The sequence below is a fragment of the Thalia democratica genome, unplaced genomic scaffold (assembly GCF_965202585.1).
Source record: "Thalia democratica unplaced genomic scaffold, ktThaDemo2.hap1.1 HAP1_SCAFFOLD_428, whole genome shotgun sequence".
In the NCBI taxonomy this organism is placed as follows: domain Eukaryota; kingdom Metazoa; phylum Chordata; class Thaliacea; order Salpida; family Salpidae; genus Thalia; species Thalia democratica.
In genome coordinates this window covers 55,523-69,457 of record NW_028139489.1, presented here as the reverse complement: position 1 = coordinate 69,457, position 13,935 = coordinate 55,523, and the positions used below count along the sequence as shown (strand labels likewise).

The following is a 13,935-nucleotide window of genomic DNA, read 5'->3' as shown; positions in this document are numbered from 1 at the left end:
CTAAAGTATAATAAAAACATGGTCAACTTTAGAACTTGAACAAACAATTTTTCATATAAAATAACAATATTAAACTTTAAGACTATTCCAGCTAGTAAAAAACTAATTTACGTAAGCTTCCGTACAAACTAAAACTTACATGTTGCTCTCTTGACTGCTAAGCTCAAATGAAAAAAATTTGATAAGTTCAACTATTTATACAAAAACTGCGCCAACTAGTGGCAATTGCGTCACTATTCGAATATGGCCATTTTTTTGTCTGGCACCAGTACTCAGGGTTAAAACAATAAATAATGCAAGTAACTTCTAGCAACGTTCTGACTTTTTTTGCTTAACTTTTAATAAACAATAAGTTTTTATAAATTTTCATGTATTATTTTTTTCAAAGGTAAAACTATTTTTTTATTGTACTAGCCAAATCATATCTATTTATTTTTAGATACTAAAGTATAATAAAAACATGGTCAACTTTAGAACTTGAACAAACAATTTTTTATACAATTAACAATATTGAACGTACGAAAAAAAAAAAGCGCTCAAATATTTGGTCCTAGGACCTGATGTACGAAAAAACCTTTCGGTTATTGAGTCATACACCAGGATACAGTTTAATGTCATGTCCAGGACAGAATACTAAACTTAACTAACTAAATATAACTATTTAAGCTAGTACAAAACTAATTTGCATAAGCTTTTGCACAAATATCGAAAGCCGTCCTCTAGTTTTTGTTTAATTTTATACATGTCAGTCTTATATTCAATAAAAAACTAAATTTTGCCAAATCTCGGTTCAGTTTATTTTCAAACATGACCAATGGGATTTATCAGTGCTAACACTTTTATTTCTTAAAATATTAGACTGTAGTCTAAATTAAACTATTTATCTATAATAATAATAAACTGAAAGTATCCAAACGAAAGTATGATATTTAAAATGATTGAGTTACAGTAAAGCCTTATGTTTTATATTATATGACCTTGATGTTTTAATGCAAATGAAATAGTTTTGGAGTAGGCAATCTAAGTATTATTTTTATATAAAATAATTCATTTATTGTAATTTATTTCTATTGTATTAGATATTATTTTATGATAATTAATACTAAACATCAATTTCTTTGCATAAAAAACTCTTCTATCAAAGGTTTTCGCATTCTTTTCTGCGGATATATCAGTGAAAACTTTTATTTTACTTAGACCATTTTTTAGTTATTGATAATATAAAAACTTATTTTTTTTTAATTAAAATTTATTAAAATTGTAAAAGAAAACAACAACAAATAAAAGAGCTCAATTAAAAATTTGTTAAAATCAAGGGAAAAAATAACAAGAAAAGAAGCTTTTAGTTAAGATCGATAGTTCGTTTTAGCTTCTTTGTTTTTATTTTGTTAACAGTATTTTAGAATTGATATGCTTCAAGCGGTATGTGGTTGTTTTTGTGCAGTTCCATAAAATTTCTTCCGGCTTTATCATAATCCCACCCGTTGTTGTGCAGACATTCGTGCGAATATTTCTCGTTCATTCCTGAGTCTTTCATGAAAGTTTTCAACATCTCCGTTCGCACGTCACACGGCGGTCGTGGCAACTGGTTGATTGCGGCCACCTTGGCGGCGTTTTCTTTCTTTTCGGCGACCGATTGGTTCCTGATATGGAGCATGTCGCTCAGTATTGTAAATTTAATTTCAGCGGAAATTGCGCAGGATATGCTTCTGGTGAAGGCGCGAACTTTACCACCGGCTTCTTCAAAAGTGCCGCTGATAACGTAACTGATGAACTCACTAGAGCAGAACGTGACATCACAAACAAAGCTGTCCATGATGTGTTTTGATAAGGGTAGCTTGCGCAACGCTTTCACAATTTCCTCTCTCCCAAAGTTATACTTTTTGGAATCGGACTTATTACAACCGACTCTGACTTTCTGTCGGTTGTTTGGTGTGCACTCCTTGCACACTTCCAAGTATTTTTTCATTGTAGAATCTTTATCATTGCTAGAAATTGTCAAGCTAAACTGTGAATCTTTACAGTAAAAGTTGCTTGCATCATCTGAGGTTTTTACTTTGTCAAGGCAACTGAATAAGTTTTTGACATGATTGATGAACACTTCTTTTGCACTATCAGAAAGCAGCATAAAGTTGCTTCCCATAGTTTTTGGTATTTCATACTCTGCAACATCTATTTTAACTGGAGGCTCATAATCTCTGCAGTTAAGTTTGATCAAGTCTGGAAAGAGTTTTCGCCAGTTGCTTATATCATTTACAGTTGCATCTTGACTGCTATCGTATAACTTAAGCTCAATTAAATTCCAATCTCTTAATGCTTTCAAATCTTTTACGATTTTAATGTGATTTTCAGCAACTGAGAGACGGTTAATATTGGGAAACATATCAATGAGGCTGTTTTTGAGAAAGCCAATTGATTTATAACTTAAGTTATTTTTTTCTAAATTTAATGTTGTGATTCTTTTATTTTGATCACTTCCTCTGAACAGCAAATCTAATGTTTTTACAATAATTGTAAAATACTCGCTTCTATGCAGGTTAATTCTGATACCTTGCTTCTTCAGAGTTTTGTCAAAGCTGAGACCGCTCAAGTCAAGAACGCCTTGTTCTAAATAGACCCGGCTTTTGATGCACTGCTTAATGCTTTCTAGTTGGTCGTCACGGTATACATCAGACTTTGCTGTGTACCTAACTACTTTCAGCATATCATTACCGAAACTGCTGGTAAGTTGACGGTTGCAACTCAACAGCGCATCTGCTTTGCCTTTTCCAAGCACATAGAAACTAGCATCACCGTTGAAAACGTGATACTGCCTGTATTCTATGGGAGCATCAATAATTTTACTCATTTTTTCAATCAATTGAGTTTCAACTTCATCTGCGCCTCGAAATACTTTTATTTGGTACCAGGCGTTTTCTACATCAACTTTTGACTTATTGATGTTGTTGAAGTTGTTTTTGATTGCGGCAGGAGATATTTTGATATTTTCTCTCCTGTCAATTTTAAACTTTCTTATTATTGATCCTCTGTTTCGGCTCAACGGGTCACTGTGAAATTTAATACATTAAAGTTTTGTTTTACAAGGTAGTAAAACCTTGTACTCATAACCAAAACCTTGTACTCAAAACAATTGAATTTTTATTCAATATTATATTTTGATAAATGTTTTAGTTATTTTTATTATTAGTCTTAAGAGTTTACGTATAATAAAAAAGTACAAAAACTTAATATTTCAATTATACGAAAAATAAGTTTAAAAAAAACAAACAACAACTTACAATTTCTTTTTGTTAGCGTATAAGTCTCCCTTCATAATGACACAACCGTCATTATCTATATCATTATTATTTTGTGGTCGTCGTTTTCCAAGGCGGTCATAAACTGTTTTCCTTTAAAATAGTTTTTGTTTAACAATTTAAAAGTTTCATTATCAAATCGAAAAAATATACCATTCATGAGGAACGGTCTATAAAGCGTTACAAACAATTTATAAAACCTGAGTTACTGTAGTCTCAAATTTAAATATAAAATAGAATATCATAAGTATAGTATTGAGAAAAACAAACTACTGTTGAATAAATAATTTAAAAACATTGCGATTCAATATTTGTATTCAAGCTAACTTTGTAAATAACCAACTTTCAATTTCATTTTTAAATAACTCAACTTAATTCTATTTAAACTAGTTGTTAATTAAAACCTTTGTTTTCTTAGACGACCCTTGACTTTGTAACATTTCATTTTGTTTTTGTAACGTTTTCTACCACTTTTGTACGATATAGAACATTTTTCTAATGTCTTAGGTTCGTAACAATCTCCGTGATCAACATGATGTAATGAGATGTTAAGTCTTTCATCATGATCATTGTTTTTTTTATGAGATTCTGAAAAATAGTTTGTTTCGACGTTTAGCTAATTTACATGACTAAAAATATTATAAAAACACATTTACCTAGGTAACTTAAAAACTTATATAACTTAATAACGGTAAGAAAAAACATCTTAATAATTTTATAAGAACACTGTAAACATTACCTCTGCTTTTAGGTGGTTTATATAATTGAATACTTTTCTTTTGAACTGTAATGTTTTTCATTTTTGACAGTAAATCTTCCATATTTGTCATTATTTATTTGCGTTATATGTTACTAAGCTGTTCTGAAAATACGCCACTAGTTAGTTTAAGTACAGTCATCTATTCATTTTTCTAAAATACATATATTAAATAAAAATTAGAGACATGTATCATAAAACCATTTTTGTTGTGCAAAAAAGTAAAACATGTTTCAGCTAATACTTATCAACTACTTTTGTTAGCAACTAATTATATCATAAACGTTAATTAAGTAGCTTTAGGTTTTATCAGAGTAAGATAAAAAGTAAGATCAATTAAGTAAGATCAAAAGTTTAAAATTACATAATTAATTTGTGTTAATGTAATTATAAACTGTTAATAACTGTTAAAAACTGTTAAAATTACGAGTAAATTCAGTTTGAAACTTGCTTTGTTATATTTTAAATCCCACAATACTAACTATAAGTAACAAATATAGTTTTATAATTTTTAAAAGAATTGTAGTTATAACATTAAACTTTAAAATTATTTAAGTTAAAAGAAGCATAATTAACTTAAGCTTTTAACACAAACTAAATTTTACATAAATTATTATTTGGTGTGCTGCTATAATTAGACTGAATATCTGATGCAATACTACTCTAAAATACTAATTTACAAGTATGATTTAGTTATAAGTACTAAATTATAACTTAAATGTCCTTTCTCGAGAATTTTCTTAAACCTGTCGTCTCAATAACTATAGGTTTTTATATTTACTTATAAACAACTTTGTCATATTAATCTTACATTATATTATAATTATATTTTTTCTAACTATTTTATCAAAGTCATCAAGTGATATCTATCACTTAATACAATACACTTTTAGCTAGCTTTAATTCTAACCTAATCATAATGTAAACTAAAAACAAACAAAAAGTGCCTTGGTTTGTTAACAAAATTAAACTTGTCTGACTTTTTTTGCTTAACTTTTAATAAACAATGAGTTTTTATAAACTTTCATGTATTATTTTTTTCAAAGGTAAAACTATTTTGTTATTGTACTAGCCAAATCATATCTATTTATTTTTAGATACTAAAGTATAATAAAAACATGGTCAACTTTAGAACTTGAACAAACAATTTTTCATATAAAATAACAATATTAAACTTTAAGACTATTCCAGCTAGTAAAAAACTAATTTACGTAAGCTTCCGTACAAACTAAAACTTACATGTTGCTCTCTTGACTGCTAAGCTCAAATGAAAAAAATTTGATAAGTTCAACTATTTATACAAAAACTGCGCCAACTAGTGGCAATTGCGTCACTATTCGAATATGGCCATTTTTTTGTCTGGCACCAGTACTCAGGGTTAAAACAATAAATAATGCAAGTAACTTCTAGCAACGTTCTGACTTTTTTTGCTTAACTTTTAATAAACAATAAGTTTTTATAAATTTTCATGTATTATTTTTTTCAAAGGTAAAACTATTTTTTTATTGTACTAGCCAAATCATATCTATTTATTTTTAGATACTAAAGTATAATAAAAACATGGTCAACTTTAGAACTTGAACAAACAATTTTTTATACAATTAACAATATTGAACGTACGAAAAAAAAAAGCGCTCAAATATTTGGTCCTAGGACCTGATGTACGAAAAAACCTTTCGGTTATTGAGTCATACACCAGGATACAGTTTAATGTCATGTCCAGGACAGAATACTAAACTTAACTAACTAAATATAACTATTTAAGCTAGTACAAAACTAATTTGCATAAGCTTTTGCACAAATATCGAAAGCCGTCCTCTAGTTTTTGTTTAATTTTATACATGTCAGTCTTATATTCAATAAAAAACTAAATTTTGCCAAATCTCGGTTCAGTTTATTTTCAAACATGACCAATGGGATTTATCAGTGCTAACACTTTTATTTCTTAAAATATTAGACTGTAGTCTAAATTAAACTATTTATCTATAATAATAATAAACTGAAAGTATCCAAACGAAAGTATGATATTTAAAATGATTGAGTTACAGTAAAGCCTTATGTTTTATATTATATGACCTTGATGTTTTAATGCAAATGAAATAGTTTTGGAGTAGGCAATCTAAGTATTATTTTTATATAAAATAATTCATTTATTGTAATTTATTTCTATTGTATTAGATATTATTTTATGATAATTAATACTAAACATCAATTTCTTTGCATAAAAAACTCTTCTATCAAAGGTTTTCGCATTCTTTTCTGCGGATATATCAGTGAAAACTTTTATTTTACTTAGACCATTTTTTAGTTATTGATAATATAAAAACTTATTTTTTTTTAATTAAAATTTATTAAAATTGTAAAAGAAAACAACAACAAATAAAAGAGCTCAATTAAAAATTTGTTAAAATCAAGGGAAAAAATAACAAGAAAAGAAGCTTTTAGTTAAGATCGATAGTTCGTTTTAGCTTCTTTGTTTTTATTTTGTTAACAGTATTTTAGAATTGATATGCTTCAAGCGGTATGTGGTTGTTTTTGTGCAGTTCCATAAAATTTCTTCCGGCTTTATCATAATCCCACCCGTTGTTGTGCAGACATTCGTGCGAATATTTCTCGTTCATTCCTGAGTCTTTCATGAAAGTTTTCAACATCTCCGTTCGCACGTCACACGGCGGTCGTGGCAACTGGTTGATTGCGGCCACCTTGGCGGCGTTTTCTTTCTTTTCGGCGACCGATTGGTTCCTGATATGGAGCATGTCGCTCAGTATTGTAAATTTAATTTCAGCGGAAATTGCGCAGGATATGCTTCTGGTGAAGGCGCGAACTTTACCACCGGCTTCTTCAAAAGTGCCGCTGATAACGTAACTGATGAACTCACTAGAGCAGAACGTGACATCACAAACAAAGCTGTCCATGATGTGTTTTGATAAGGGTAGCTTGCGCAACGCTTTCACAATTTCCTCTCTCCCAAAGTTATACTTTTTGGAATCGGACTTATTACAACCGACTCTGACTTTCTGTCGGTTGTTTGGTGTGCACTCCTTGCACACTTCCAAGTATTTTTTCATTGTAGAATCTTTATCATTGCTAGAAATTGTCAAGCTAAACTGTGAATCTTTACAGTAAAAGTTGCTTGCATCATCTGAGGTTTTTACTTTGTCAAGGCAACTGAATAAGTTTTTGACATGATTGATGAACACTTCTTTTGCACTATCAGAAAGCAGCATAAAGTTGCTTCCCATAGTTTTTGGTATTTCATACTCTGCAACATCTATTTTAACTGGAGGCTCATAATCTCTGCAGTTAAGTTTGATCAAGTCTGGAAAGAGTTTTCGCCAGTTGCTAATATCATTTACAGTTGCATCTTGACTGCTATCGTATAACTTAAGCTCAATTAAATTCCAATCTCTTAATGCTTTCAAATCTTTTACGATTTTAATGTGATTTTCAGCAACTGAGAGACGGTTAATATTGGGAAACATATCAATGAGGCTGTTTTTGAGAAAGCCAATTGATTTATAACTTAAGTTATTTTTTTCTAAATTTAATGTTGTGATTCTTTTATTTTGATCACTTCCTCTGAACAGCAAATCTAATGTTTTTACAATAATTGTAAAATACTCGCTTCTATGCAGGTTAATTCTGATACCTTGCTTCTTCAGAGTTTTGTCAAAGCTGAGACCGCTCAAGTCAAGAACGCCTTGTTCTAAATAGACCCGGCTTTTGATGCACTGCTTAATGCTTTCTAGTTGGTCGTCACGGTATACATCAGACTTTGCTGTGTACCTAACTACTTTCAGCATATCATTACCGAAACTGCTGGTAAGTTGACGGTTGCAACTCAACAGCGCATCTGCTTTGCCTTTTCCAAGCACATAGAAACTAGCATCACCGTTGAAAACGTGATACTGCCTGTATTCTATGGGAGCATCAATAATTTTACTCATTTTTTCAATCAATTGAGTTTCAACTTCATCTGCGCCTCGAAATACTTTTATTTGGTACCAGGCGTTTTCTACATCAACTTTTGACTTATTGATGTTGTTGAAGTTGTTTTTGATTGCGGCAGGAGATATTTTGATATTTTCTCTCCTGTCAATTTTAAACTTTCTTATTATTGATCCTCTGTTTCGGCTCAACGGGTCACTGTGAAATTTAATACATTAAAGTTTTGTTTTACAAGGTAGTAAAACCTTGTACTCATAACCAAAACCTTGTACTCAAAACAATTGAATTTTTATTCAATATTATATTTTGATAAATGTTTTAGTTATTTTTATTATTAGTCTTAAGAGTTTACGTATAATAAAAAAGTACAAAAACTTAATATTTCAATTATACGAAAAATAAGTTTAAAAAAAACAAACAACAACTTACAATTTCTTTTTGTTAGCGTATAAGTCTCCCTTCATAATGACACAACCGTCATTATCTATATCATTATTATTTTGTGGTCGTCGTTTTCCAAGGCGGTCATAAACTGTTTTCCTTTAAAATAGTTTTTGTTTAACAATTTAAAAGTTTCATTATCAAATCGAAAAAATATACCATTCATGAGGAACGGTCTATAAAGCGTTACAAACAATTTATAAAACCTGAGTTACTGTAGTCTCAAATTTAAATATAAAATAGAATATCATAAGTATAGTATTGAGAAAAACAAACTACTGTTGAATAAATAATTTAAAAACATTGCGATTCAATATTTGTATTCAAGCTAACTTTGTAAATAACCAACTTTCAATTTCATTTTTAAATAACTCAACTTAATTCTATTTAAACTAGTTGTTAATTAAAACCTTTGTTTTCCTAGACGACCCTTGACTTTGTAACATTTCATTTTGTTTTTGTAACGTTTTCTACCACTTTTGTACGATATAGAACATTTTTCTAATGTCTTAGGTTCGTAACAATCTCCGTGATCAACATGATGTAATGAGATGTTAAGTCTTTCATCATGATCATTGTTTTTTTTATGAGATTCTGAAAAATAGTTTGTTTCGACGTTTAGCTAATTTACATGACTAAAAATATTATAAAAACACATTTACCTAGGTAACTTAAAAACTTATATAACTTAATAACGGTAAGAAAAAACATCTTAATAATTTTATAAGAACACTGTAAACATTACCTCTGCTTTTAGGTGGTTTATATAATTGAATACTTTTCTTTTGAACTGTAATGTTTTTCATTTTTGACAGTAAATCTTCCATATTTGTCATTATTTATTTGCGTTATATGTTACTAAGCTGTTCTGAAAATACGCCACTAGTTAGTTTAAGTACAGTCATCTATTCATTTTTCTAAAATACATATATTAAATAAAAATTAGAGACATGTATCATAAAACCATTTTTGTTGTGCAAAAAAGTAAAACATGTTTCAGCTAATACTTATCAACTACTTTTGTTAGCAACTAATTATATCATAAACGTTAATTAAGTAGCTTTAGGTTTTATCAGAGTAAGATAAAAAGTAAGATCAATTAAGTAAGATCAAAAGTTTAAAATTACATAATTAATTTGTGTTAATGTAATTATAAACTGTTAATAACTGTTAAAAACTGTTAAAATTACGAGTAAATTCAGTTTGAAACTTGCTTTGTTATATTTTAAATCCCACAATACTAACTATAAGTAACAAATATAGTTTTATAATTTTTAAAACAATTGTAGTTATAACATTAAACTTTAAAATTATTTAAGTTAAAAGAAGCATAATTAACTTAAGCTTTTAACACAAACTAAATTTTACATAAATTATTATTTGGTGTGCTGCTATAATTAGACTGAATATCTGATGCAATACTACTCTAAAATACTAATTTACAAGTATGATTTAGTTATAAGTACTAAATTATAACTTAAATGTCCTTTCTCGAGAATTTTCTTAAACCTGTCGTCTCAATAACTATAGGTTTTTATATTTACTTATAAACAACTTTGTCATATTAATCTTACATTATATTATAATTATATTTTTTCTAACTATTTTATCAAAGTCATCAAGTGATATCTATCACTTAATACAATACACTTTTAGCTAGCTTTAATTCTAACCTAATCATAATGTAAACTAAAAACAAACAAAAAGTGCCTTGGTTTGTTAACAAAATTAAACTTGTCTGACTTTTTTTGCTTAACTTTTAATAAACAATGAGTTTTTATAAACTTTCATGTATTATTTTTTTCAAAGGTAAAACTATTTTGTTATTGTACTAGCCAAATCATATCTATTTATTTTTAGATACTAAAGTATAATAAAAACATGGTCAACTTTAGAACTTGAACAAACAATTTTTCATATAAAATAACAATATTAAACTTTAAGACTATTCCAGCTAGTAAAAAACTAATTTACGTAAGCTTCCGTACAAACTAAAACTTACATGTTGCTCTCTTGACTGCTAAGCTCAAATGAAAAAAATTTGATAAGTTCAACTATTTATACAAAAACTGCGCCAACTAGTGGCAATTGCGTCACTATTCGAATATGGCCATTTTTTTGTCTGGCACCAGTACTCAGGGTTAAAACAATAAATAATGCAAGTAACTTCTAGCAACGTTCTGACTTTTTTTGCTTAACTTTTAATAAACAATAAGTTTTTATAAATTTTCATGTATTATTTTTTTCAAAGGTAAAACTATTTTTTTATTGTACTAGCCAAATCATATCTATTTATTTTTAGATACTAAAGTATAATAAAAACATGGTCAACTTTAGAACTTGAACAAACAATTTTTTATACAATTAACAATATTGAACGTACGAAAAAAAAAAAGCGCTCAAATATTTGGTCCTAGGACCTGATGTACGAAAAAACCTTTCGGTTATTGAGTCATACACCAGGATACAGTTTAATGTCATGTCCAGGACAGAATACTAAACTTAACTAACTAAATATAACTATTTAAGCTAGTACAAAACTAATTTGCATAAGCTTTTGCACAAATATCGAAAGCCGTCCTCTAGTTTTTGTTTAATTTTATACATGTCAGTCTTATATTCAATAAAAAACTAAATTTTGCCAAATCTCGGTTCAGTTTATTTTCAAACATGACCAATGGGATTTATCAGTGCTAACACTTTTATTTCTTAAAATATTAGACTGTAGTCTAAATTAAACTATTTATCTATAATAATAATAAACTGAAAGTATCCAAACGAAAGTATGATATTTAAAATGATTGAGTTACAGTAAAGCCTTATGTTTTATATTATATGACCTTGATGTTTTAATGCAAATGAAATAGTTTTGGAGTAGGCAATCTAAGTATTATTTTTATATAAAATAATTCATTTATTGTAATTTATTTCTATTGTATTAGATATTATTTTATGATAATTAATACTAAACATCAATTTCTTTGCATAAAAAACTCTTCTATCAAAGGTTTTCGCATTCTTTTCTGCGGATATATCAGTGAAAACTTTTATTTTACTTAGACCATTTTTTAGTTATTGATAATATAAAAACTTATTTTTTTTTAATTAAAATTTATTAAAATTGTAAAAGAAAACAACAACAAATAAAAGAGCTCAATTAAAAATTTGTTAAAATCAAGGGAAAAAATAACAAGAAAAGAAGCTTTTAGTTAAGATCGATAGTTCGTTTTAGCTTCTTTGTTTTTATTTTGTTAACAGTATTTTAGAATTGATATGCTTCAAGCGGTATGTGGTTGTTTTTGTGCAGTTCCATAAAATTTCTTCCGGCTTTATCATAATCCCACCCGTTGTTGTGCAGACATTCGTGCGAATATTTCTCGTTCATTCCTGAGTCTTTCATGAAAGTTTTCAACATCTCCGTTCGCACGTCACACGGCGGTCGTGGCAACTGGTTGATTGCGGCCACCTTGGCGGCGTTTTCTTTCTTTTCGGCGACCGATTGGTTCCTGATATGGAGCATGTCGCTCAGTATTGTAAATTTAATTTCAGCGGAAATTGCGCAGGATATGCTTCTGGTGAAGGCGCGAACTTTACCACCGGCTTCTTCAAAAGTGCCGCTGATAACGTAACTGATGAACTCACTAGAGCAGAACGTGACATCACAAACAAAGCTGTCCATGATGTGTTTTGATAAGGGTAGCTTGCGCAACGCTTTCACAATTTCCTCTCTCCCAAAGTTATACTTTTTGGAATCGGACTTATTACAACCGACTCTGACTTTCTGTCGGTTGTTTGGTGTGCACTCCTTGCACACTTCCAAGTATTTTTTCATTGTAGAATCTTTATCATTGCTAGAAATTGTCAAGCTAAACTGTGAATCTTTACAGTAAAAGTTGCTTGCATCATCTGAGGTTTTTACTTTGTCAAGGCAACTGAATAAGTTTTTGACATGATTGATGAACACTTCTTTTGCACTATCAGAAAGCAGCATAAAGTTGCTTCCCATAGTTTTTGGTATTTCATACTCTGCAACATCTATTTTAACTGGAGGCTCATAATCTCTGCAGTTAAGTTTGATCAAGTCTGGAAAGAGTTTTCGCCAGTTGCTTATATCATTTACAGTTGCATCTTGACTGCTATCGTATAACTTAAGCTCAATTAAATTCCAATCTCTTAATGCTTTCAAATCTTTTACGATTTTAATGTGATTTTCAGCAACTGAGAGACGGTTAATATTGGGAAACATATCAATGAGGCTGTTTTTGAGAAAGCCAATTGATTTATAACTTAAGTTATTTTTTTCTAAATTTAATGTTGTGATTCTTTTATTTTGATCACTTCCTCTGAACAGCAAATCTAATGTTTTTACAATAATTGTAAAATACTCGCTTCTATGCAGGTTAATTCTGATACCTTGCTTCTTCAGAGTTTTGTCAAAGCTGAGACCGCTCAAGTCAAGAACGCCTTGTTCTAAATAGACCCGGCTTTTGATGCACTGCTTAATGCTTTCTAGTTGGTCGTCACGGTATACATCAGACTTTGCTGTGTACCTAACTACTTTCAGCATATCATTACCGAAACTGCTGGTAAGTTGACGGTTGCAACTCAACAGCGCATCTGCTTTGCCTTTTCCAAGCACATAGAAACTAGCATCACCGTTGAAAACGTGATACTGCCTGTATTCTATGGGAGCATCAATAATTTTACTCATTTTTTCAATCAATTGAGTTTCAACTTCATCTGCGCCTCGAAATACTTTTATTTGGTACCAGGCGTTTTCTACATCAACTTTTGACTTATTGATGTTGTTGAAGTTGTTTTTGATTGCGGCAGGAGATATTTTGATATTTTCTCTCCTGTCAATTTTAAACTTTCTTATTATTGATCCTCTGTTTCGGCTCAACGGGTCACTGTGAAATTTAATACATTAAAGTTTTGTTTTACAAGGTAGTAAAACCTTGTACTCATAACCAAAACCTTGTACTCAAAACAATTGAATTTTTATTCAATATTATATTTTGATAAATGTTTTAGTTATTTTTATTATTAGTCTTAAGAGTTTACGTATAATAAAAAAGTACAAAAACTTAATATTTCAATTATACGAAAAATAAGTTTAAAAAAAACAAACAACAACTTACAATTTCTTTTTGTTAGCGTATAAGTCTCCCTTCATAATGACACAACCGTCATTATCTATATCATTATTATTTTGTGGTCGTCGTTTTCCAAGGCGGTCATAAACTGTTTTCCTTTAAAATAGTTTTTGTTTAACAATTTAAAAGTTTCATTATCAAATCGAAAAAATATACCATTCATGAGGAACGGTCTATAAAGCGTTACAAACAATTTATAAAACCTGAGTTACTGTAGTCTCAAATTTAAATATAAAATAGAATATCATAAGTATAGTATTGAGAAAAACAAACTACTGTTGAATAAATAATTTAAAAACATTGCGATTCAATATTTGTATTCAAGCTAACTTTGTAA

General features: G+C 29.2%; 3 protein-coding genes across 3 annotated transcripts; all 3 read right to left on the bottom strand.

The window, feature by feature from the left end:
• Window positions 1-1,399: 1,399 nt before the first annotated feature.
• Window positions 1,400-3,313, bottom strand: LOC145846400 (nuclear RNA export factor 1-like). Its single transcript, XM_082953212.1, has 3 exons — window positions 3,279-3,313; window positions 2,523-2,993; window positions 1,400-2,393 (listed from the first exon to the last, which is right to left on the bottom strand). The coding sequence occupies exons 1-3, from the start codon at window positions 3,311-3,313 to the stop codon at window positions 1,400-1,402; spliced, it is 1,500 nt and encodes a 499-aa protein (XP_082809338.1).
• Window positions 3,314-6,551: 3,238 nt separating this feature from the next.
• LOC145846399 (nuclear RNA export factor 1-like) lies at window positions 6,552-8,465 on the bottom strand. Its single transcript, XM_082953211.1, has 3 exons — window positions 8,431-8,465; window positions 7,675-8,145; window positions 6,552-7,545 (listed from the first exon to the last, which is right to left on the bottom strand). The coding sequence occupies exons 1-3, from the start codon at window positions 8,463-8,465 to the stop codon at window positions 6,552-6,554; spliced, it is 1,500 nt and encodes a 499-aa protein (XP_082809337.1).
• Window positions 8,466-11,704: 3,239 nt separating this feature from the next.
• On the bottom strand, window positions 11,705-13,618 carry LOC145846398 (nuclear RNA export factor 1-like). Its single transcript, XM_082953210.1, has 3 exons — window positions 13,584-13,618; window positions 12,828-13,298; window positions 11,705-12,698 (listed from the first exon to the last, which is right to left on the bottom strand). Exons 1-3 carry the CDS (start codon window positions 13,616-13,618, stop codon window positions 11,705-11,707), a joined length of 1,500 nt encoding a protein of 499 aa, XP_082809336.1.
• Between the last annotated feature and the right edge of the window lie 317 nt (window positions 13,619-13,935).